This window comes from Corvus kubaryi, unplaced genomic scaffold (genome assembly GCF_017639235.1).
Source record: "Corvus kubaryi isolate FWS band 111438036 unplaced genomic scaffold, C.kubaryi_AGA036_p1.0 65230, whole genome shotgun sequence".
In the NCBI taxonomy this organism is placed as follows: domain Eukaryota; kingdom Metazoa; phylum Chordata; class Aves; order Passeriformes; family Corvidae; genus Corvus; species Corvus kubaryi.
The window spans coordinates 7,624-30,860 of NW_024581854.1; the positions used below are offsets into that span (position 1 = coordinate 7,624).

The 23,237-nt window shown below is 41.0% G+C and overlaps 1 protein-coding gene across 1 annotated transcript in view; it reads left to right on the forward strand.

Annotated features, from left to right (window-relative positions):
* Positions 1-653: 653 nt before the first annotated feature.
* The window catches only part of LOC121673132 (tubby protein homolog), a gene marked incomplete at its 5' end in the record, with an annotated part of 34,730 nt that continues 12,146 nt past the window's right edge, over positions 654-23,237 (forward strand). Inside the window, 9 exons of the mRNA XM_042046202.1 lie at positions 654-798; positions 9,215-9,382; positions 13,661-13,732; positions 14,631-14,752; positions 15,530-15,721; positions 16,300-16,412; positions 17,412-17,526; positions 22,507-22,605; positions 22,965-23,136. Coding sequence (XP_041902136.1) covers positions 654-798; positions 9,215-9,382; positions 13,661-13,732; positions 14,631-14,752; positions 15,530-15,721; positions 16,300-16,412; positions 17,412-17,526; positions 22,507-22,605; positions 22,965-23,136 — 1,198 coding nt within the window. The remainder of the gene's footprint in view (positions 799-9,214; positions 9,383-13,660; positions 13,733-14,630; positions 14,753-15,529; positions 15,722-16,299; positions 16,413-17,411; positions 17,527-22,506; positions 22,606-22,964; positions 23,137-23,237) is intronic.

Below are 23,237 nucleotides of genomic sequence, written 5' to 3' on the forward strand. Positions count from 1 at the left end.
TTATGCTGACACTCACAGATTATGCCATGCATATTTTGTAGAGAGTCCTTCCAAGGCATTAATTAATTTGTGTGTGCTACAAAGTAGGAAGGGTTTTTAAATTCAGCTTGGGTATAGTTTTACCTAAATTGCATGGCAAATCTACTCATTATGCTGTGTTACACAATTGTGCAAGATGTGTTTTGAAAGTAACCTTCAGATGATTCCTTGTTTAGAGAGTTAGGATGTAGCTTTAAGCATGGATGCTGCAAAGTCAAAATAAAATTTTTCTGCCTTCATGCTGCCACTGTTGATGATCATTCTGGCTGAGCTTTACTATGAGGAAAAATACTTCCTACAGTAGCTCAGTAACACAGTAATACTCTGATGTCACTTTTGGATTGAAAGATAGGAGTTGATGTATTATTGTGAGGAGGAAGAAAGTAAGGAAATATATCTCAGCTAACCTAACACTTTCAGATTTTTGCTGTAGCTTTGCAAATTCTGGTTTACTTGACTCTCCTCACTGCATGAATTGTCTGAAATACCAAACTCTGCTATGTTTGCTTTCTCTTTTATGCCTTCACAAAGTTCTCAATTCATTCTCTCGTCTCTCTCTCTGTTTCTCTTTTCTCTCTCTGTTTATTTTCTTTTTTGGTGGGGTACCCTGAATCTCTGAAGCAGTGCAGGAGGCTGAACAGGAAGATGTAAAGGTGGTAGTGGACGCCCAAGCTCCGAAACCAACTAAAAAAACCAAGGCAGCAGCTGCAAGCTGTCAGAGTAGCAGCACCAGAAAGGAGAAAAAAGGGAAACACAAAGGTTAGCTGCATGCAGCTGCATGTCAGATATTAAATTCATTATTTTGCTGTCAATTCTCTCTCTCTTGTTTTTTACATAATTTATTTGAAAATCTGAAAACTGTCTAAAAGTAATTTCCTGAAATTTTTCTGAGGTTGGAAAATGTATGTGACTTGGTCTTGTCTGGGCATGTACAGCCTCGGAGTCAAGAATGGCTGCAATTTGTCAATGGAGGCTTTTCCAAAGGAGATTGATTGTTCAAGCTGAAGAGGAGAAAGAAAGTTCTGAAGGGAAGATGATGGTGTTTGCCTGCCTAAGAGAACCATCTTAGAAGAGTGTGCTTTTTTCGATTATCTGAAAGTAATCTAGTTTGGAGAAGCAGCCTTAGGTTGCAGCTGCTTCTGTCCAGACTCTGACTGAGGTTTTAAACAATAAAAATTAGAGGTTAAGAGACATTTTGAAAATCAATTCAACAAAACTGAGATAACATTCTCAAAGGAACTTTTCAAGTTGTTACTTCAGTGTTACTCTATCCCACCTGGCAAATGGGAGGTGTTTGTATGAAAAATTTTCTGCAATGGCTTTGTGTAGGATTAGGTAGACAAAAAAAATGAACTATTGGTAATGACAAAAAGGTAGGTAGAAATGACATTTCTAGGCCACTAATAGATTTACAATTTGAGCTACATACACTAGGTGGAAGAAGTAACAAGAAACTTTACTGGTATTTAAATTATATATATATATATATATATGTACACTCACAGAAAAAGAGATGCTGCTGTACCACATACAGTTACTTTTAATTTGGTGCTGAATGACTAATGAAATGAAATAACTTTCCAATAATTTACAGTTCTTGAGTTAGGCCACTGTCCTGTAACACTGTCCTGCCTGGACTGTACTGTATTCCTGTCTTGTGCATGTCCAACAGTTTCTCCACTGTTGCTTCACTGAGAAAGTAGTGTATATCCTTGACAAGTCTCTTTAAAGATAGCAATGACTAATAAGGTTAATTATTGAGGTCAAAGTATTGGGGCTTATCTATAGGGATTTTGCAGGACTTGAGCCTGCCTTAGCAAAATCCTTTGCGTATTGCAGCTTAATTCTTGAGATCTGAAGCTACAGCATCTCTCTCTCTGTTATTTTTCTGGCTGCAAGGGAAGCTCTAGGTTATACAGGCTTTAGAGCCTGGCCCTGAGCTAAATGCTATTCATATATTTGAGAAAAGATGGTGTGTGTCAAAGGTAAAATTAACTGAATGTAAAAATAGTTGGCAAAATAAATGAACAGAAAGCAAATGTTTCCCCATTTAATGTAAAAAGTAATGACATTCCAGCATAGAAATACAAATGTCAGTTTTATTTTGAAGTACATCTTGCTGAAGAGTAAAAATTCTTTTGCTGGTTTAAAAGAAAACCTGTAAGGGAGCATTATGTGAGCTAATACTTAAATCATGGTTGCAGCATAGCCCTGAGGCTCTGTTTTATCTCATATAATGCCTCTTTTGGCATGCCTGTGTCTGTACTGTGTTCAGAACTGAAGATATTGAGCTGCACAGTTTTTTATTATCCCACAGCAGGTAGCACCTAGAATTTTTCTCATATGCCCGTTCTAATTTTACTCATCTTCTGAAAAATCCCCCAGGCAGCCAAACATTGGCCTATGTTAATAAAAGCAAGTTATGTCAGTAAAAGTAAAGTCACTTTGTGTAGACTGAGACCTTTGGTGTGCTGACACTGTCCCATGTGTTGGGAACTAATATTGTCAGCTCCAGAAACCTCAGCCTCTGCTGCAATTCCTATTGCTCATCCTGCTGCACTATGGGAGCTCTTCCCTGGCCTTCAGCATTTGCCCATCAGTTCCAAGTTTTCAGAGAGTGGAGGGGTTATTCATCAATTATACTAAAGAAAATGCTGAGTATCTCTTCTCCAGAAGTTCATGTTGATGATTAGTAGCAAATAAAAGTCAGTTAAAGTATGTTCAGAGCATACACATAGCACCTCATCGAGCTCACCTACTGTTTATGTAAACTGGTGTTTAACTGTGCATTCATGTATAATTTCACCCTTGGAATAATATCTGGTTTACCTTTGACAGTGTTGTAAACTTGGGAGGATTTTGACTGGATTTCCAGTCTTCCATCCTTATCAAAGCTGCAAAATATTTTTTTATTGGATGTAAAAGTAAAACCAAATACATCTTTAAAATTCCAGAGGGATTTTACTGATAAATCCACTACAGACACAGCTAATTTTGTACTTAGGAATGAAGAAAATGCAAGTGGTAACAGAACCCTGTAGTGGAACTTGTATTAATTTTCAGTTACTTTTTAAAATAAATGTGAATTTTAAGAAAAGATATTTTATAATGATATTGAATGGATTTGCTAATAACTTCAGATCTAACTATGAAAATTGCTGAAGGGGAAAGGGTTTTATGCCGTATTTTGGCACAAGAGATTTTGTTGAGGGGAGATCATTGTTAATTAGAGCAAATCTTGGGAAATTTTAGGTTCTGCTTTTAGCTTTGCAATTGCTTCAGGTTTGTCTCCACTCTGAGTGTAACCTTTGTATGTCCTGTGAATGAGCAGGATGAATGCTGAGGGGTGAGTGCACTTAACATGCTAAAATAGCATTTTAAAGGTTTCTGTTAGTATTTAGCTATAGTAAACCTTACCTTCCTAAGCAGAGCCAAGCTCTTTGTCTTTTAAGCGAAACGAACATTTAGACCAGATCCTATGAATAAGAAGCTAATTCAGAGAAAAAAATTGTTGAATTATACATGAGTAGCTGTTGAAGCTGCAGTGTAATGACTGCACTCTGGTTTTAGATGTGTAATGCCTTTTTAAGTGGCTTGAAGAGTGATGAAGCTGTGATCAGAACAATGTGCTAAAGACAAACGCGAGAGAAATATCAGGTTTAATGAGGTTACACTGGCATAGGAGAAGGAATGTAGCTAACTGCTCATGTCAGTGCACTTTGTAATTCTGTGATGGGTAACATGGTATTCAGCAATTTTTTCTGAATCTGTGATTATTACTGGTATTTCTTAATGGCAGTATGCAGTGTGTGCTGTGCCTATTTTTAAAAAGAACCATAATTTTTGTGGGACAGAGCCTGGAACAGCAGTAAATTGATGACATTTTGTAGTAGTTTAGCTCATTAAACTGGTATTTCTGAAAGCTTTGGTCTCACAGTTTATTGCCTGACATAATATTCAGTATTGGAAAAAAAAGAAAAAAACCCTCAAAGTGTAACAAATGCATATGTAAAATGCTTTTCCTATGCAGATAGTGGATCAAATTCTGGTTTGATTTGTGGCAGATTGGGGTGATTAAGGATAGCAGTGAACCCAGTGTACAGCATCACTAGGTGGTTCAACAGAAAAATCATGCAAATTAGTGAAAATACTTGCAGCAGGAACCTATGAAAAGTATGCAACCTACATAGTATTACGAAACCAGAGCATCTTTAGCTATAAAATACCTTGGTGATTCTTTTAAAAAGGAGATTCATGAAAATTTATCAGGTACATAGTGTGTGTGGTTTTTTGTTTGGTGGGGTTTTTCCCCTAAGATAGGTTTACAAAGAAGTTAATAAATATACAGGATAAAGTGCCTTTTTTTGGCTGTGTGCAGTGAATGGGGCAAATCAGGAAGATAAAATGGAACCTTTAAAACCCCAGAAAAGCATATGAAGCCAGGAGTTAATACAAAGTGAAATCTGATATGAAAATTCAGGAATCATTCTGGGAAAAGTTCTTGGTCGTTGGTTGGGTTTGGTTTTTCTTCCCAAAACTCTTGCACTTAGACTATGTAAGTACATTCTAGGAAAACCCTACTCTGAACTGCCATGGACAACATAAATGAAGATTTCTTTTTTGTCAGCGAAATCAGGAACCTGGATGTGTTTAAAATATCAAAGTAAACAATACTTTCGCAGAATTTTTTCTCTTATGCTGTACCTTAAACGTAAGTGGTACATTGGGTATTTCCTGCTGACTTTCTGGGAGTCAGGAAGCAGACAAGCTGCTCTGACACACAGAGCTTTTCCTGACAGGGTGGCTATTCCATGTTTTGATTTGGTTGGCTTCTTCCGTGTTTCTTCTCTCTCTTTCACGCCTGTCTGACTGTTTTGATTTATGCATCCTGTCCCGTTTTCGTATGTAACAAGCAGCTACATTAACACTGGCTGGCTCAGAAAGCAGCAGCAGTTGTTGGGTAAGAAGCATCATTTCTCACTGTAGCATTTCCTTTCTGATGGGGGGAGGGAAGTTCACGTAAAGCGGATTTATCTCAGCTTCCCTAGGCACTAAAAAGAAAGGGTAGGATGAACAATAAGTGAGTTTCCACCAAGAAAAGTCCTGTTATTTCTAGATCTGACAAACCTTTCAGGCGGTGCTTTGGCAACACATGAACTTGATTGTGAGGAAGTAATTTTGACCTAAGGATAAAGATTTATGAATGTACAGTTCCTGCTACTGTTTTCTAGATTTCATCAAAGTAAATATAGAGCTTAGTGCTCAAAGTACTTGCTTTTAGTGTCCTGATCTGGTGCCAGCAACAGTCCTTCTTTTGATGGAGGTTTGGACTAAATCACCTCTAGATGTCCTTTCGAAAAAAATTTCTATTTGCTCCCTTTCCCTCTAAAAAAATCCCTGTGTGATTTTGCAGTTGCTTGAACCCCTATCAGTGGATGTACAGCCCCCATGAGAACGGGAATATACTGGGAAATGGGTAGAACATATTGACAGCAGGGTTTGCTTTAAGCCAGGTTCTCTACAGGATGGAAACTGTTTGTTCTGATGTCAGATCTCCCCGAGATTCCCTGTCCCTGACCTCAGAGCGGGCCGTTCTTTGAAGGGTTGTGCTGCCATCCCTCAGCTGGAGGGAGAGCTGCTCTGCAGTGGTCTTGAATAGCAGTTTCACCCACAGCCTTGGGTGTTATCCACGTGGATATGACTCTTTTGTCAGACCAGTAACTGAGCTCAGAAAATGCCTGTTCTCTTCCAGTGGCCTCCTGCCCGACCTTGGTCAGGTCTCCAGGCCTGATCTGCAAAGGGCCTAATCATATTCTTAGTCTGTGAGCAGTATGCCCAGCTTCATGCATCAAACTTGTGCCTTAAATGCTCTATAAAGAGAGAATAAGAACTTCTCTATCCTGCAGCTCCTCATCTGTAAAGCAGGGACAGAATTACTTGTTTTCTGTGTTATGTTCCTTTCCTGATACGTAATCTCGTTTGCCATTCAGTGGTTTAGATTACCAGCTTTTAAGAGATTGGTGCTACCTATTTATAAATATTGTCTAGAAGATTTTAGGTGCTAAGAGAATACAGAGATTGATGAATCGTAGTTTATAGGATGTAAATGCCAGCAATGCTCATTTATTGATGCTTTTTTTTCCCCCAGTATTGCTTTGTTTTCATTTCTGGTACCTCTGGTTTTCATCTGAGACATGACCGTGTCAAAGTGCACCAGAGGCCTTTACTGACGGGATTGGTGTTCTGAGGGTTGTTCCAATTTTCTTCTTTCCTCTCTGCCCCCCTTTGCATTTGCCTCTCAAAAATTCCCCTTTCTTCTTAGCAGGTATTCAAGGCCATCTCTATCAGACTCTTCCCTACCTGATTTTGGGAAGCGCTGTAAAAAACGCTGACCATAGCAATAAAAACTTTCTTTTTTGGCACAACCCACTCAAATGTTTTGCTTCTTTTGACCCTGTCCTTAAGCACAGAATAGATGAGTGGCTTGTTTTGTTACACAGAGAACCATCCTTCTAGGAAGTGGAGGAAAAGGAGTCAGTGAGGCAAAGAAAGGGAGAGATCCACCTTGAATATCATGATTATACAAGCTTGGAAGTGTTTTCAATTGTTTTCAGACATTTGGTAGGTGGTGGTAAAGCTGACTTTTGAACTATGGCTTAAAAGATGCACTTATACCTCGTGATACAGGAAAATGTGTATGTATGGCTGCATTGAATCCCATTTTACACATGCATGTATAGCTACAAAGATTATGCACACACACAAGTGTTAAATAGTGCTGCATTTGCCATGAACCACCTACAGTGTTCTAATGCAGCAGAGGTTCTTTTTTTTTTCTTTTTTTCTTTTTTTTCTTCTTTTTTTTTTTAATCCTCTCTGTCTTGCTACATATTTCATTCCCTTAAATATGCTTACCAGTGGAACCATTCATAACGCTTAATAACACACTCTACCAGTGATGCACTCTTCAGAATACTGAAATTGATTTTTCTTCTCTAAAACTGTGACCTGCCAGTGTAGCCTTTGTCCTGCCTCCTAATAACACACAATGTTCCTGACAGCATGGGATGTGAGTGCAGATGTTCTGCAGGCATCTGAAAAAAGCAGCCTCAGTGCAATCTCCAGTGCTGTCGAAGGCATTTCATTTGCTGCAGATCAATGTCTGCTTTGAAGAGGAATAATTAAAGTGTTTTGTTGCTTCCCAAAAGCGTTCTCAAAATTAGGTTTGTATCATCTAATGCTTAATAAGGGGCTAGATATCATATTTGTGAGGCATTTGTTAAACTCATGGATGCTTAACACTTTTGAAATTCAGAGTATTAAGGTAAGAACCTAACTTTAGGCAGGCACTTTAATGATAATGGTTAAAATTGTAAAAGCTGTTAAAAATACCAGAGGTATTTTTATGAGCAGCTACGTGTATGTTCTAGAGCACCTTTGCAGAGGTGCTTCTCCTAGGATAAATTTTAAGAAAAAGGCTGTTCTCTTCACTGCCCTATTGTACCTGCAGCATAGGAAATGGTACTGTTTGTTCTGTATCATGCAGAGCTGCTTCTGCAATTGTCATCCTAGCAAGGTCACAGAGCCATTTCCATACACTTTATCTAGTCCTTCAAGGTTGGAAGGACAGATTATTTATTTGCTATTAGTCGTCGTTGTTGTTGTTGTTAGCTTTGCTGCAAGTAAATCAGAGTTTGCAGCCTTGGTGCAGAGATTTCCAGGGTCTGTGTAATGCAGATGAATCGATAACTCCTTGTGCTCTTGAACTCTGTGAGTTTAACACCTCTGCAGCATCAGACTGCATTTCGTTGGGTGGTTGCACAGTTCCTGGGGGTGTGGACCACTCTCTTCTCCATTTATGCTTTGTATTGCAGTGGCAGTGACAGCAGATATTGCAGAGTACAGTTAAGCATGCTAAATATATAATCCAGCTGCCTTTTAATGCAAGTTGACAGCTGCTGGTGAAGCAGGATGAAATGGTATTCTTGGAGACTTCTGCTACAGGTCACAGTCCAAAAAATATCCCAATCCCTGAAGCTCCTTCTCACAGGGTTTATTCAGCTCTGTTTGGTGTGAAAATCACCAAATTCCTTTACTGAATTAGCTCTTTGTAGTGCTTGCTAACTCTCTACAATGTTGCTTGCTTATTAACAAAAATTTCACAACAGCAGCAGGGTACAGCTCATGCTATTTATTATATCTATACATGAAAACGTTGCCATTTTTGTTGATGCAAAAGTGCATTTTTGTATAGCTGATTTAGTAATGTATTCCAGCTCTGTGTCTTAACTAAGAGCTGAAGTACATTTGCAATCTGATGTTTTACCTTGCTGTCCTGAACAAACAAAATGAAGTTCTCTTGTGGTAAGAAGTGAACTTTATTTTCTTTTTCTCTCTTTGGAGGTGATTTACAGCCATAAGGAGGTAAATAGTTTCTTTCTGGCTGTGGTCAGGAGCCACAGGATCACAGCATGGCTGAGGCTGGGAGGTGCCTCTGGGCACAGCCTAGTCCCACATCCCTGCTCACAGCAGGTTGCTCAGGACTGTGCCTGGCTGGGATTTAAGCATCTCAAGAGGCTGGAGGTTCCGGGGAATATGCAATATCTTCCTTATAGTTTTGCTCTGATGTATTAACTGTATGGCAGTTTCCTAACTCAGAAGGTGTATTTAGGCTCATTAACATGCTGTTGGATAAACTGCCTGATCTACTTGTGAATTTTCCAAGTTTTTGAAGCTTTAAAGTATTTCATTATAGCAGTGGTGTTTATATGGGGATATGGCATAACCTGGGACTCAGGCTCATCTGTTTCTGGATCACCTGTGTGCCCTTACGAAAATTTCATCTGTTCTCTTTGTCATTTCTCTCTAGCATATCTCTTTTCTGCTTAGCTTTCTGTGTTTCTGGTGCAGGGGGTGGGTGTGCTTTGGGCTGGGGAGTGCAACAGTGAAATCCTGATCCTGTCCTGGAGATTCTCTAGTGCAGTATGTGGGAATTTGGGAAGTAAAATGTTTGCCTTGGAGACTAGCTTAGTCTTTTTTATGTCTAGGAATATTGTTGAATGTGAACATCCAATCTCTGATTCCTAGAAAAGCTGCTTTTTTTACGAGTGAGCAATCATCTTTTCAGTAACTTCTTGACACAAAGACAACTAAGGCTTTTGCTGCTGTCTGGCAGGGATTGATGGCCCAGCTGCTTTTCAAGATGATGTTCAGAAGATAGGAAGTCAAGTGCAGATTCTCACTGTTGGACAGTCTAGCCATGATGACGATGATGGAGAGAAAGTGGCTAGTGGCCAACAACAGCAAAGCAAGCAAGACCTTAGAACAGCAATGCAGAAAAAAGGTAAGTAGCTAAAGCTTCCTTCATGTGAAGAACACTGCTTGCCTGATGTACATTGACTCCTTTTCCTATTCTCACTCTCAGCCCTAGCCTAAGCAGAGTTTGTTAGTTCTGTGTGTCTTCTCCTCAGAGTCTGTTGGGCTCTATTATGTTACCTAAAAAACCCCAAAACCCCAAACTTAAAAAAAATATAAAGCAATGAAGTTCTCTCTTGTCCTAAGGAACAAGAGCTCGGCAGGCTCTCGGGCATGTGGCTTCCCCATCTGCAGTGCAGTGCCATTATTACAGTACCAGGCAGATGCCAATGCTCACATCCATCTGTTCACATTTTTCTAACATACAACTCTGGAAATCACTTACTTGATGGCTGAAAACCAGCATGAACTAGCAACGTTCAAACTAGAATATTCATTTTAGTGGTGCAGTCAGTTACACAGTGTTCATGTTTTCGTGGTTTGTGTTCATGGTTGCAGAGGTGAAAAGTACACCACTGCGCATTCTGCAGCATTTCCCACGCAGAGTCCTCAAGCGTTCTGGAGTTTGGTTTTCTCTCCAGAGGCATGCATGCTTTGGGAGGTAGATTGTGTATGTACACATTCATGCATCTGTCCCTTCCTTCCTGCACTGTCATTATCTCCCCTTAGACACTAACCGTAGGAAGGAAAAAAAAATATCCCCAAACCCTCACAAAGCGTTTTCTGAAGACATTTGCTTTGGAGTTGTTCTTCTTCAGTGTACAGCTTTTGAAGCAAAGATGGCTCAAGCCAAGAGTGCTCTGATGCTTTAAGAATAAACTCTTTGTGTATAAAGAGCAAAATGTAAGTGCAAACTTGACTCATGTAGAATGGACTATTCATACCTAAATGCCGCCTCTTGTCTGCTGAGCAGTTCTCACTAAGATTCATTTTTTCTGGGATGTTACTCTGCAGATGTGAGCAGCTCCAACTGAAATGGGCAGATTTGCTCCAAGTGTGCTATTTCCTGGGCATTTGAGTTGCAGAGCTGTTGGGCATGACTAACAAGTTCTGATCTGTGTGGTGATTGTGTTGCCTTAGACCATGGCTCAGAATATTTAATCGTTAGGCACACTACTAAACTGAAGCTGATTGACTTAAAAAGTACCCACAGACTTCTCAAATTAGGTCACAGCACTCAGATTTTTACTCTGGGGGACACTTCTAGTTTTGATGGGTTTTTGCCAGGTTGTCATATATTTTTATTCTCCCCAAATTTGTATTTACTTTTAATAGAAGCAGTGAGTGAAAACTTTTTTGTTTTCTTTGTTTCTGTATATTCTCAAATATATGATATGACCTTTTTTACCAGGTCTAAGTATACTCCTGATCAGAACAGATGCTGCTAAGAGTGAACCACTAGTCTGTTTCAAGTTGAGTGAGGGGGACACTTTTATTTAAATGGGAATACTGAGGTTTATTCATTTTTGTTAACAGCCGAGCTATGCTGGGTGAGACACAAAGACAGGTATTGAGACAATGCCAGCAGCATCTCTGTAAATTATTTTTACTACGTGTGTATGGTTTTCTGCTTGATACCAGCAGAGGAGGCTTGTTAGAAAATTTTGAATACCCCACTATTCATGTGACACTTTATGCAGAGATAAAGCTCTTCATGTGGATTCCCACTGCCACTTCACTGCTTCTGGCATGTCCTCACTGGCATGTCACCTGAAAAGTGTTTAAAGTTGCTGTCTCTCATCAGGCCTTTCCTTGCATGGAATGGGAGCAAAAGGACAGGAACACAGAGAGAAGGCACTGCAGAAAGGGACCGGGGGGCCCTGGTCCATGGCAAGCTGAATATGAGCCAGCAGTGCCCTGGCAGCCAGGAGGGACAGCCATGTCCTGGGGGCATCAGGCACAGCATCACCAGCCAGGCAAGGGAGGGGATTGTCCTGCTCTGCTCTGCACTGGGGCGGCCTCACCTCGAGTGCTGGGGGCAGCTTTGGGTGCCACAATATAGAAAAGACATTAAACTATTAGAAATTGTTCAAAGGAGGCCATGAGGATGGTGAAGGGCCTTGAGGGAAGCTGTATGGGGAGTGGCTGAGGGCACTTGGTCTGTTCAGCCTGGAGAAGAGGAGACTGAGGGGAGACCTCATTGTGGTCTTCAAAATCCTCATGAGGGCAAGAGAAGGGGCAGGCACTGATCTCTCCTCTGTGGTGACCAATGACAGGACCCAGGAATGGCCTGAAGCTGAGTCAGGAGAGGTTTAGGTTGGATATTAGAAAAAGGTTCCTCACCAGAGGGTGAGTGGCACTGGAAGAGGCTCCCCAGGGCAGTGGTCACAGCACCAAGCCTGGCAGAATTCAAGAAGCATTTGGACAGTACTCTGGGACACATGGTGTGACTCTTGGGGTGTCCTGTGCCCGGCCAGGAGTTGGACTTCATGATCCTGAAGGGTCCCTTCCAACCCAGCATATTCTATGATTCTATGAAATGCTAACTGGTCTCATGGGAGGAGCTGAATACAGTTGGATAACTGGTTCGTGCCTGTTCTGATCTTTGGCACTAACATGGTGGAGAGAAACTTCTCTTAGCACGCGTCTCTGCTTCCCCAGTGAGTCAAGATCTGTTACAAGACAAGAGGTTATAGGCTACTGAGTGTGAAAAGAATATGCCACTTGCAAGAAAATGCCAAATGCTTTATTTGATTTCTCCATCTGTTGGAAATTGCCATCCTAGAATAATTTGCCTCCTGAAGGAAATATTCGTCCTTTTGATTTCCAAAGTGTTAATCTTTAGAGTTTCTCCCTGCAAAATGAGTCACTAGGACAGAGTCAGACTTCCATAAGTTTTAACACTGAATAACTAACATGTAGTCCTCACACTTACCAGTTTCCAATATGTCTCTGTAGAGGACATGGAATGAGCAATTGGGTCTTAGTTCTTCTTTGCCACCTGAAGTTTTGAGATTTAGGGAAGGGATTGATTTCATTTTGGATTCAAAACCAAAACAGGAGCTCCCTGAAGCATTTTTCCCCGCAGGCCATGAACGCACACTTTTCTAAGGCTGGCACAGAACTTTCACCACTAAAGTACTGGTGGGGAAAGCGTGAGCACAGGTGTGGAAATAAACCAGTTCCCTCTGTGGATGTGAATTATGGCCTTATTGTGCAGCTGCCAGCTGAGGAGATGGACTGTGTCTATTACCCATGCATAGAGCCTAGAACATGGTTGTCCTTATTAAGAAATAATGCTTGTGATTAATGAGTGTGGGATTATTAATGAATGAATTCTACAGGCTTTGAAAATATCTGTTGACCTGTGAACTCAGGCCTCCCTTGCATAATCAGATCCTATTGAAAGGTTTTGCTGTCGTGCTCTGTGGTGTATGTCAGCACTGGGGGAGCTGAAGAAGTGGATAATGAGACCTTTCACAGGGCAGCTGAACGGAATGCAAGCATTGCTTATGCTCCTGGTTTACTTTTATACCCTCACTCTTACTACTCTGGTGGTGTTTCACTATCCAGTGTGCATCTGGGTATTCTAAAGGGATATGCACTGAAGTTATTTGAAGCAGCAATGACAGAAAAAAGTATTTTAATGCCTTTTTTTTGCTGTCGTTTTTTTATCTGTTCCAAAATTTGAACTGAAGAAAACCATTACTGAGTCTGTATCTGCTGTTTATATTTCTGTGCATCAGTTTGGTTTGGGGGTCTGCTTGTTACAGACCAAGCTGATATTCCAACAGACTAAACTACAATAAAATCTTTACGAATATCCCTGGAGCTCCCAGAAAAACAGTTTAGAGAGCCTGATTTCATCTTTTGATGATGAGGACACAGTAGGCACAGGGATTGAGGTAGAATTTAGGCCATCTGAATATGAATTTGAATACTTCTTTTAGTGTTACTGACTCAATATTGTGCAGAATCTGTGTGTTTCACTTATGTCAATCAAGTTGGAGGGGTTTTATTTTGTTTGAATCTAGAAGTAGGCCCAAACTCTACCATGCAGGGCACATCACGCACAGAAGTGTTTGTGGCACAACTGCTCAGTGTGAATGATGTTTCCCGAAACTTCAGCTCTGTGATCCAGGGCTTTTTCCCTTTATTTAAGGTACTGAGAGGGAAGATCACAGCAGGTATAAGCAGGTAGAGGGTGAATTTGATTGTGCAGTGCAGAAATTGTGAATGCAAGCAGCAGCGTTGTGGCCCCATCCCATAAGCCTTTAGCCCTGTGTGGAGTCCTCTTGCCAGGTTACTCTTGTTCACTCAATTAAGGGTTTGCGGAATCAAACCCTTGGATTTTTTCCTTTCCCAGATCCCCATGCAAATACATCCTGGTCCTCTTCCACCTCCCAATCCAGTCTTGTCGCCCTGGATCATGTTCCTGGTAAGTACAGAGAGAAGAAGTTAATTATGCCCATGCTGCTTGGCTCTGGAAAGCTGCATTTCATTTATCCTTCTACATTGGACCATAATGGGAATTCTGGACCAAGTGATGTTTTTTGGGTTTTTTTAAAGGATAAAATATAGCCTATAATATGTGGAACTTAGAGAGCTTGAACTTAGATATGGGGTGGCTTCATCTGCATGATGCTCTTTGAAAAACTAGGCCTGGCAAATGTCCCACCATTGATGCTTTTTGCTGCTAAGACCTATTTGATGTTCAAAGTTGTGTTTCCCTTTGAAATGGCTGAGGTTTTGAATTCCTGTAAAGTCAAATTTTCAAGTGCTGTAAGGCAGTTCCATTGGCCTGGGCTGATACTATTCTTTACATGAAATAAAGATGCATGAGAACATTTCCTTGATGTGAATGTTTCTTCTTGGTCTAAGATGTGCTCTTCAGCAGATCACATAGGAACAGCTAAAAGTGTGCTGTAAAAGGGCTCATATTTTAAGTGTGATGGTTTCCAAGTGGCTCTGCTACGTTGTCCTCTCAGCTCCAATTTCAGGTTTATGATTTTGTGTTGTGTTTGAGGTACTTGATTGGGTGAAGATGATCTGAATTTAGTTATTTGCTCCTGTATCAGCGGGTAACTTCATCCTCTCTGTGAAGTGGAAACCATGATGTTTCCTTTCTCTTTTACTTGAATGTTTTGGCTTCTCAGGACAGATGCTGTGTCACCCATGTATTCATGCACTGCCTCACACAATGAGCCACTCTCGCACACCCCCTCACTCACCTGTGAGCCTAAGGGTGCAGCAGTCTGATCAGTGATGTTCTACACCAACTATGGACAGCTTTAATCTATCTTCCTATCCATATGAGTGTGCTGCTTTCTCCTCAGGCATTTCGAGTAGCATAAACTTTGATGAGGAAGAAGATGAGGAGGATGAAGACAGCTCCAGTTCTTCACAGTTAAACAGTAACACCCGGCCTGGTTCTGCCACGAGCAAGAAATCCAATAAGGTAGGGGCAGAGTTCTGAAGAAGGGGTGTGCAACCTGCTATGTACTGCATGATTTCAGGGTGCACTCAGGACGGGCCTGGCTTTCTTGTTCTGTTTTTAATATGCACTGGAGTATCTCCAAGGTGATTTACTGTGCTAGCTCTCAGGCTTCGCAAGAGCAGGCAATGAACATAATGACTTGGGGAAAAGAATGGCAAATACTGTCTGAACTTGAATCAAGAGAAAGGTAAACAGTAGATATTTACCTTTCTACCTCTTGCAGGTGCTCAGAATGATCTTTGTTTCCACTGACTTTTTCTGGGTATTTTCCCACCCTGTTCTCTCTGCTACTATCTGAACATAAAATAAGACTTTGGCTGGTTCAAATATTCTAAATCACAAGGTCTTGCTAAACCAGTTGATGGTGCCCCACTTTTGTATACTGCACTGACTTCTCATCTTTGTTTGATCTCTCTGGAGCTTAAACTCTTGCTTCCTATCCCATTTCTTCCTTTCATCAAAGGCCATCCCTGTCCTTGAGTATGGCTTTCTGACAAGAGTGTGGTGAGATGGGAAGGTGTGAGCCAGGGTTTGCTCTGTAACCACTGTACAGCCTTCTGTCTGTGCAGCCCCCCTGTTCTGCTCTGCCACGTGGGTCTGTACACGGAGCATCAGCAAGGAAATACGTCCTTTGGTTTGATTTCTTTTTAAAGTGCAGCTTCTATCAAATGCCGTTACTTTTTGCTTATAACCTCGTAAATTGAAGTTAAAACCCCTGAATTTTGCTTATTGTTTTAGGAAGTGGCCTCAGCCCCCAGTCCTTCCACAAATGAGCCTCTCATAGATGTGGATGACCTGGAGGAGTTTGCTGTCAGACCTGCTCCACAGGGGGTCACTGTCAAGTGCAGGATCACAAGAGACAAGAAGGGAATGGACCGAGGGATGTACCCTACTTATTACCTCCACTTGGAAAGGGAGCATGGTAAAAAGGTCATAAAATAACTTGAATGGCATACCAGTTGCATCTGAATATTAAAAAAAAAAAAATAATAAAGATCTGAAGGAGTCTTACAAAGAAAATGTAATGTTGTATTTTAAATATATTTTTGCTTTCACTAGATTTACGATACAGTCTTCCCAAAGCCAAACAACAGTATCACTTTCTTCCAGTGCCTTTCTTCATCTGTTCAATCTTTGGCCTTAAATAATCCATGCATGGCACCTTTATGTGACTGTCAGCAGTTGGGGCTCTCTGCATTCTGTGGCCTGAAAAGCATCTACTTTCAATTCAGCTGGAAGAGCCAGAGCGAGTTAGAATGAAACATTTAACAAAATAGATCAGATTTAATTATTTAAACCATAAATAATGGAATGAGTGGTTGAGAAATCATTTTCCCTTACCAGTTTTTTTTTTTTCCTGGTTTTGCTAAATCCCAGGAGATCTTCTGTTACTTTGCCAGTGATGCTTGAAGACAGAAAAATTGCTTATGGTTGCCTTCTATCAAAGCAGGAAGTGGTGTGTGCTAACCCCTTTAGCATTCTAGAATATGGTTTTTTGCATTGCTTAGGTGTTTCTGTTGGCTGGAAGGAAACGAAAGAAGAGTAAAACCTCTAATTACCTCATCTCTATAGACCCAACTGACCTGTCTCGGGGTGGAGAGAGTTTTATTGGAAAACTGAGGTAAACACTGATAAGTCTAAGAATTTTCTTTATGTAATGTAAAGTTTATTCAATATTAAGAAGCCTGTAAGCCACTATGTCTTCTTAATTAGAGGCCTGACTACATCATGTGATCGTGGTCTTAAAGATCACCAGTATCCAAGGCCTGTTTTCAAAATGTCTGGAGTACTTACAGGATCACATTTTATTAAAAGTCAGCAGAACTGAAATTCTTAAGTGCTCAAAGGCCAGATTCTCAAGGGTGTACCAGCACTACTTATCTTAATGGGATTTTCAGAAGTGCATGTGTACATTGTGTCTAGCCTCTATTGATATAAATACTTTGGAACGCACTGTTACGCAGTCTGCAAATCCCTTTGGTTTTGCCTCTTTCTTAAGATCCAAGTTAGTTATTTACAGGTAGTGGAATGACTTCAGAACCATGTGCTCCTTTTCTGCTTGTCCCCACATCGTACAGCCGGTCTGTACAGCCGTACAGGCACCCTACAGCTGTTGATCCCTCCGTGGAGCCTTTGGGTGTATGTTCAGATCACCTGTGCCTGTGTTGTATTTTGCACTCCTTTCCATTGCAATAGGAAAGATTGAGCTCGGTTATGGCTTTATAAAAGTCACTCTCTATATTCTAACAGAGTTTAGTAGTCAGGGAAGAGAGCAGATGGTTTTGTAGAGCGTAAGTGCATTTTAAAAACCAAGCAGACAAACAAAATAACCCCACCCGAGTGTTTCCTTACAGCTTTCTTGAATTTCCTAGTTTGCAAGGTGTTATCAGAAGTCTCCAGCATAATGATAAGGGACCTTTAATATACACTTCTGTACTGTACCTTTACATTTTTGTCAGTTTGGCCTTGCATCCAGGAATTGCCATGTAGCTGGGATTAGAAATAACAACTCTCTGTACTCAATATTTGCCTTTCCTCTGGGACCACAGTACAGTAAAGGATAGCTGTCTGGGGCAGCATTACTGACAAATGGTGATTGGATTTTCCATTTTTTTGGTAGATCAAATCTTATGGGAACGAAGTTTACAGTTTATGACAATGGAGTAAATCCAATGAAAACAACATCCAGCCTGGAGGCGAGTACCCTGCGTCAGGAGCTAGCTGCTATTTGTTACGTAAGTACTGCTCACAGGCACAGCGTGCAGGAAGGGCAGCTCAGTGTCTGAAGCAGCACACTGAATTGCCTTCTCACTTCTGATTATGTAAATCAGCATTCAGACTTTGATGTAACCAAGCAGCTGATCTCCACTAGAGAAACCAGGAGACTCAGTGGAAAGGAGAGGTGAAAAACACTGTGCACTGAACAGGGTTGCCCAGTTCTCACCTTTGGTGAGAAGAAGGTGTTGGAGCTCTTACAGAACTCTCTGGAAGGGGTGGGATCACAGCTTGCAGGCACCACCTGAGGAAACCTCCTGAACTGGGAAGAGTTGTGCACATGGCATTGCTGCACTAAAATACAATTGTTTGTTATGGCATTTTGGAGGAGGCCTCTCTGATCCAAACAATAGGTAGCTGGACAGCTAGGTCTGCAGGAGCTGAGAGACTGGGATAAAAACTCTAAAACTCCTTTTTACCAGCAAAAAAGCCAAGCAAACCCCAAGCAAAATCCCAAATTCGTTTGAATGAGAGCAACTGGGCTCTGACAGGACGGTAGGTAGCATTTGTCAGGAGCAATGCAGACAATCAAGACTTGAAACACAGTTGCTGTTGTTTCGTGATTGCTGGATGAGTAACATTTTTGGTGAGAGTGTTCTTTCTGTCCAGAAATATTTGAGCCCAAGAAACCCTTCCAGTTAGAACTGGTATGTACACTGCTACAGACGGTCGTCTGGTTTCACAAATCAACAACTTCTGATAAAAATATCCAAGAATGACTTTTCTGAAGTGTTCCTGCCCAGCTCTAATCAAGGATGCCTGGAAATCTGTCAGGTTGGGTTCCACCACATACCCTGTGTATGCACAGAGTGCATTCCCAGAAAGGTCAGCTTTGGGCTGTGGGGAGCAATGCATCTGGAAGGTTTTCATGAACAAGAAAGCAGGAGCCATCCTTTCCATGCAAAGTGCTGGGAGTTCTGAAGGAGAGCTGTGTTAGCTGCCAGCATGTTCTCTTCCTGCTGCTTAGGATGCAGTTCTAGTGTGGATAAAGTGTAAATAGTGTGTGTGTGTTCACGTGTGCTGTTACTCAGGCACATGGTTTGTGGTTGGAGACAGACAGATGACCAGATACATATCCCTCCCTTTCTGCTAGATTTGAAATGCTGAGAATTTCCAAAAGTCCAGCTAGCAGGATTTAAAAAGAGATTCCAGGATTTGATGTCAATTTGACTGAAGTCTCAGTAGGCACCTAGTAGAATGTACATGTTAATAAAGGTAGTTTTACTGGTTTATATAGGATGGCATTCCCTGGAGCCAGGCAACTAATCTGGTGCAAACTGGAAATGCAAAAAGAAAACAAAAGCCAATTTTTAAGAAGTTATATATTGAGAAATTCAGGCATTGCTTAAGTCAACAACAAATGATACTTGAATGGTGAACAATACCAAATAAAAAGCTCTTTTGGTCAGTAGAGGTAATTAGAAGTATGAGTGTTGGAAAGAACCAAACCATGACCACTGTTTGGAGAATGGGGCTGAGATAAGCTGCTTTTACATGTCTGTTTGTAATCAGCAGTTTGAAACTGGTACATTTGTTTAAGAAAATTACTTGTTCCATTGATATTTTGGTACTAGTGGAGAAAGGCAGCAAGCTTGCAGGTGTGCTGTGGCCAGAGGACAAAATGAAATTGGAATTGTATTTCATTTCAAACTAGCCAGGTTTGCTGAAGTGAGGTTATTGTTCCTGGCTTCAGCAGAACCAGAGCAGAGTGCCAGAAAGAGCAGAGCCCAAACACCCTTGTCCTAAGGCAGTCTTTTAATTCCTGCCTTGAGATTTCTCCTGCAGTAAAAGCTATAAAAACAATACTTTGAAAGCTCCACTATGCCTCTCCCTGTCCCTCAGCTCATCTGAGCAAGTACCCGTGTGCAGATCAAGCTGTACCCAACTTACTGAGAATGACCTGCTTAATCATCTCAGCAGGTCTAATTTAAACAGGCAGAAACTGGTGATGCTGACTGTGGGATAAATGTGGTGAGGACTCTTTTTGTGGAGCTCACCTTAAGATGTGTTTCAAGCAGTGGGAACAGAGTTAGACAAGGACAGAATTTTTTCAGGTTCTGTTGACCGCTTTTACTCCCCTTGTGTTGGCAGCCCAGCATATTAATAAACCTGCAGCAGCACCTAATGGCTGATTGCAGAATTGTTGGCAAAATTTATCCAGGAGCAGTGGGGTGTAACTGTGCCACTGGTGCCAGGGTTTTCTGTACTGGATTCCTTTATATCCACATATCTCACAGTTCAGTTTGCATGAGATTGCAGGCAGGGAGCTCAGCGGATACTCTGAGGTGTGACTCAGGTTTCAGTACAGTAAGAGGCTCTGTGTTCCTAGTCAGGCCTCAGTCACTTGCATTGTGCTCCTCCAGTGTTGTGGGTTCTGTGATTTGGGCCTTCCTTGGAATGGTAGTTTCTACAGAAAATGTTAAGGACAAGGCACAGCTGTGTGAAACAAGCCCAGGAAGGGAAGTGGCTGCAAGAAAACTGGGGTAATAAAATCGTGAATCTCCTGGCAGCTGCTGGGATATTTACCTTGCTGCTTTCATCATGGCAGCTATTGGCACTAAAGCAACATGCTTACATAATTGTTTGAAAGAGTGTAAGATTTTAAAGGCAGCCCTGGGGAGAGGCTCTGTGTTCTTGCAGCCCAGTTTACTGTGAGGCTGACTGGACGGGCTAAGGCAGAGAGTGCAGCTTCTGAGCAATACTGGGCTAAGTCCTGAGCTGATATAAATCATTGGTGTCCTGGTTGAGTCCATAGGGCTCTGCCAGTGAAGAACATTTGTGTTCCTGTGTAAACCAAGACTGACAGTGGTGTTAAAATGGTGTGAAATCAGAATTTGGTTTATGTTCCCCTAATAATGCCCTTTGTAGTCTTGAATTTCCACACACAAAACAGTGGAGGAGGGAAATAAAAGAGAAGCAGGGAATGAGGCAGCAGGTGAGGTAATTTGAATAATTTTCCTCCCATATTCCATGTTTCTGTAATTTCAGTCTGGTACTGTGAGTTTAGCAAAAGGGTAGCATTTGCCAGCACAGTGTGTGATAATTGGTGATGGTGGTAATGTACAGCTAGTAACCATTCTCTTATCATGTGCCAGAAGTACCAATTTCAGCCTTTCTGAGTAAACCCAAAGAATATAGCCCTGTTTTTACCTCTGCTTGTTGGGAGGGAAGTGATTCAGCACTATTATTTAATTTTACCTTCAACGATGTCTTTAACCAGTCAGCATCTAAATTAATTATGTACAGCGTAACTGCAGCTTGAGGGAAGAATAACTTGTAAGGCATAGCAGAGAAGCCCAAAATTGTCAGTACTTAGTGGAAAATAAGCATAAGCATGAATCTTTTCTTAGAACTTGTCCTCTGCTGTGCTGAGTCTCTCCTACTTATAAAATCTGCTGGCAGTCAAATCAGTTTTCATCTTAGCATGATGCAGAACCAACTGAACTGATAACATGTTTTACTCTGCCAAATGACAGGACATAAATGATTCAGAAAAGAGACAGAATCTTCCCATTAATATGGAGAGTGAGGAAGATATGTGAATATGCCTGGATTGCTTCAGGAGCATGCAGTAAAATACTCCAGTAGAATTTCTCTTGCATGCATGCAAATCTTTAATGAGTTGTGGAATATCTCCAGATGGTTTGCTGGAACAGGCAAAGTTATTTCAAAGGTCTGATGGTGGCAAAGCTGTAGGTATTTTAGGTGGGTATTTTCAGATGTTTCCAGTGAGTTGAGATGCGTGGATTTTTGCTTGCAAAAGTAGAGATGTTTTAATAACTTTAGTGTTCCATAAAAGCAGGACACTTTAATTAAAAATATAAATGCAGAGACAACTGAATATATCACTTTTAAATGTCCCAGTGGTAAAGCTGCACCAGCTGGAGCCAGGGGTTCTTGGCATCTTGTGGTATGTTGCTGGGAACAATGGGAGATGTTCTTCCTGAGATTCCTTAGTGCATATCCAAAGCTCTTCATTTCGAAATGGTAAATGGGAAAAAAATGCATGCGACTGAAAAAAGCTATCACAAAACATGAGGAGATGGACCTTGAGATGTCACTGTTTCACTTACTGGAGTTAATGCTAAAATCAGGTTTTACTGGAAAATACTGCTCTTCACCTTTTCTGGTTCCAAAGCAGGTGATAATTTACTGAAATATTTGGCCCTGGTTGCTTCTGTGGGAGAAAAAAAGTGTCAGGCGAAAATAAGGCTTTAGGCTGGTTTAGGTTTTAATGGCTGTGTTTTGAGGGGACAGTGCAGTGCTGGAGTGCTTTTGTGAAAAGCTGGTCAGAAAAGTGTCAAACCATGTTTAATGGAAGAACTTGTATTTTGCATGGATTTATTTTTGCTGCCCATGTGATGTCTTTACTTTCCCTGTCTTCATAGCTAGAAAATTTGCCCTCGTGCTAATGTGTTTGTTTTTTTACCGTGGTCATCTCTAAGCATAACATACCTGAAGACTTTGAAAACCACAGCATTGCTAACAGATGCTCTGACTAGCATTTTGTTTGCTTTTCTGCTGGCTCTGGAATAAATGGAGCTGGTCCCATATATTTAATTTTGTCTCGCATCAAAATGTGTGTCTGCATTTTATGATTTTTAAATTGCAGCTACTTTATTTTGGGATCTAGCAGTAGCCAAGCAATCTGGTTAATTCATATCCTTTTTTAACAAAGGGATTAAAAAAAAAAAATTATATTAAGGTTGCTGGCAGCCAGTGCTAGGAGTGTTTTTGGAAACCTCTCTATTTTCATTTTTCCTGTTGTCGGAGCTTCTAAGACAAAGCTAGAAGGTTTGGCAGTGCCAGTGGAGGTGGGAGTTTCAAGATGTTTTTTGAGTTGACTAACAAATAACTTCCCTGGGCTGCCACTGTGTCTTTCTGTTGAAGAAATTAACTTTAAAAATAAACATGACGAAATCTTTTCTAAACATTTTTAGGAAACAAATGTCCTGGGGTTTAAAGGACCTCGTAAAATGAGTGTGATCATACCGGGAATGAATATGGATCATGAAAGAGTTTCCATCAGACCACGAAATGTAAGTCATACTGGCAGCCAACACTAAAAATTACTTGAATTCTTCTAGAGGTTAATAAAATGGTATTTGAACAATTACAGAACAATGGGATCTGTGACTACTGCTGTGACTCACAAAAGCACTACAAATAAAGTATTTTGATAACAAAAGATACAGCTGACGTTTCTGTGGAAAAGGCTTAAATGCACATTTGCATTTAGATCTTCAGAGTTCTCAGTTTCATTCATTGAAGCTGTTTTGAGGGTTAAGGATAAGAGTTTAGTCTTTGGGCCAGGACTGATGAATTTTTTCTTCCCTGTTAATGTATTTTTTGTCACATGAGCATGTTAAACTGAAGTGTGTATCTGTGGTGTGTGCAGGAACACGAGACGCTTCTTGCAAGGTGGCAGAACAAAAATACAGAGAGTGTCATTGAGCTGCACAACAAAACGCCAGTCTGGAATGATGACACCCAGTCCTATGTTCTGAATTTCCATGGTCGAGTCACACAGGCCTCGGTGAAGAACTTCCAAATTATCCATGATAATGATCGTAAGTAGAGCTCTCTGTCTGTAAGGTGTCGGAACAGCACTGCGTGCACAGCATGGGAGGGATCTTCCCTGGCAGTTGTCACCTGAGCAGGTTTAATTGAG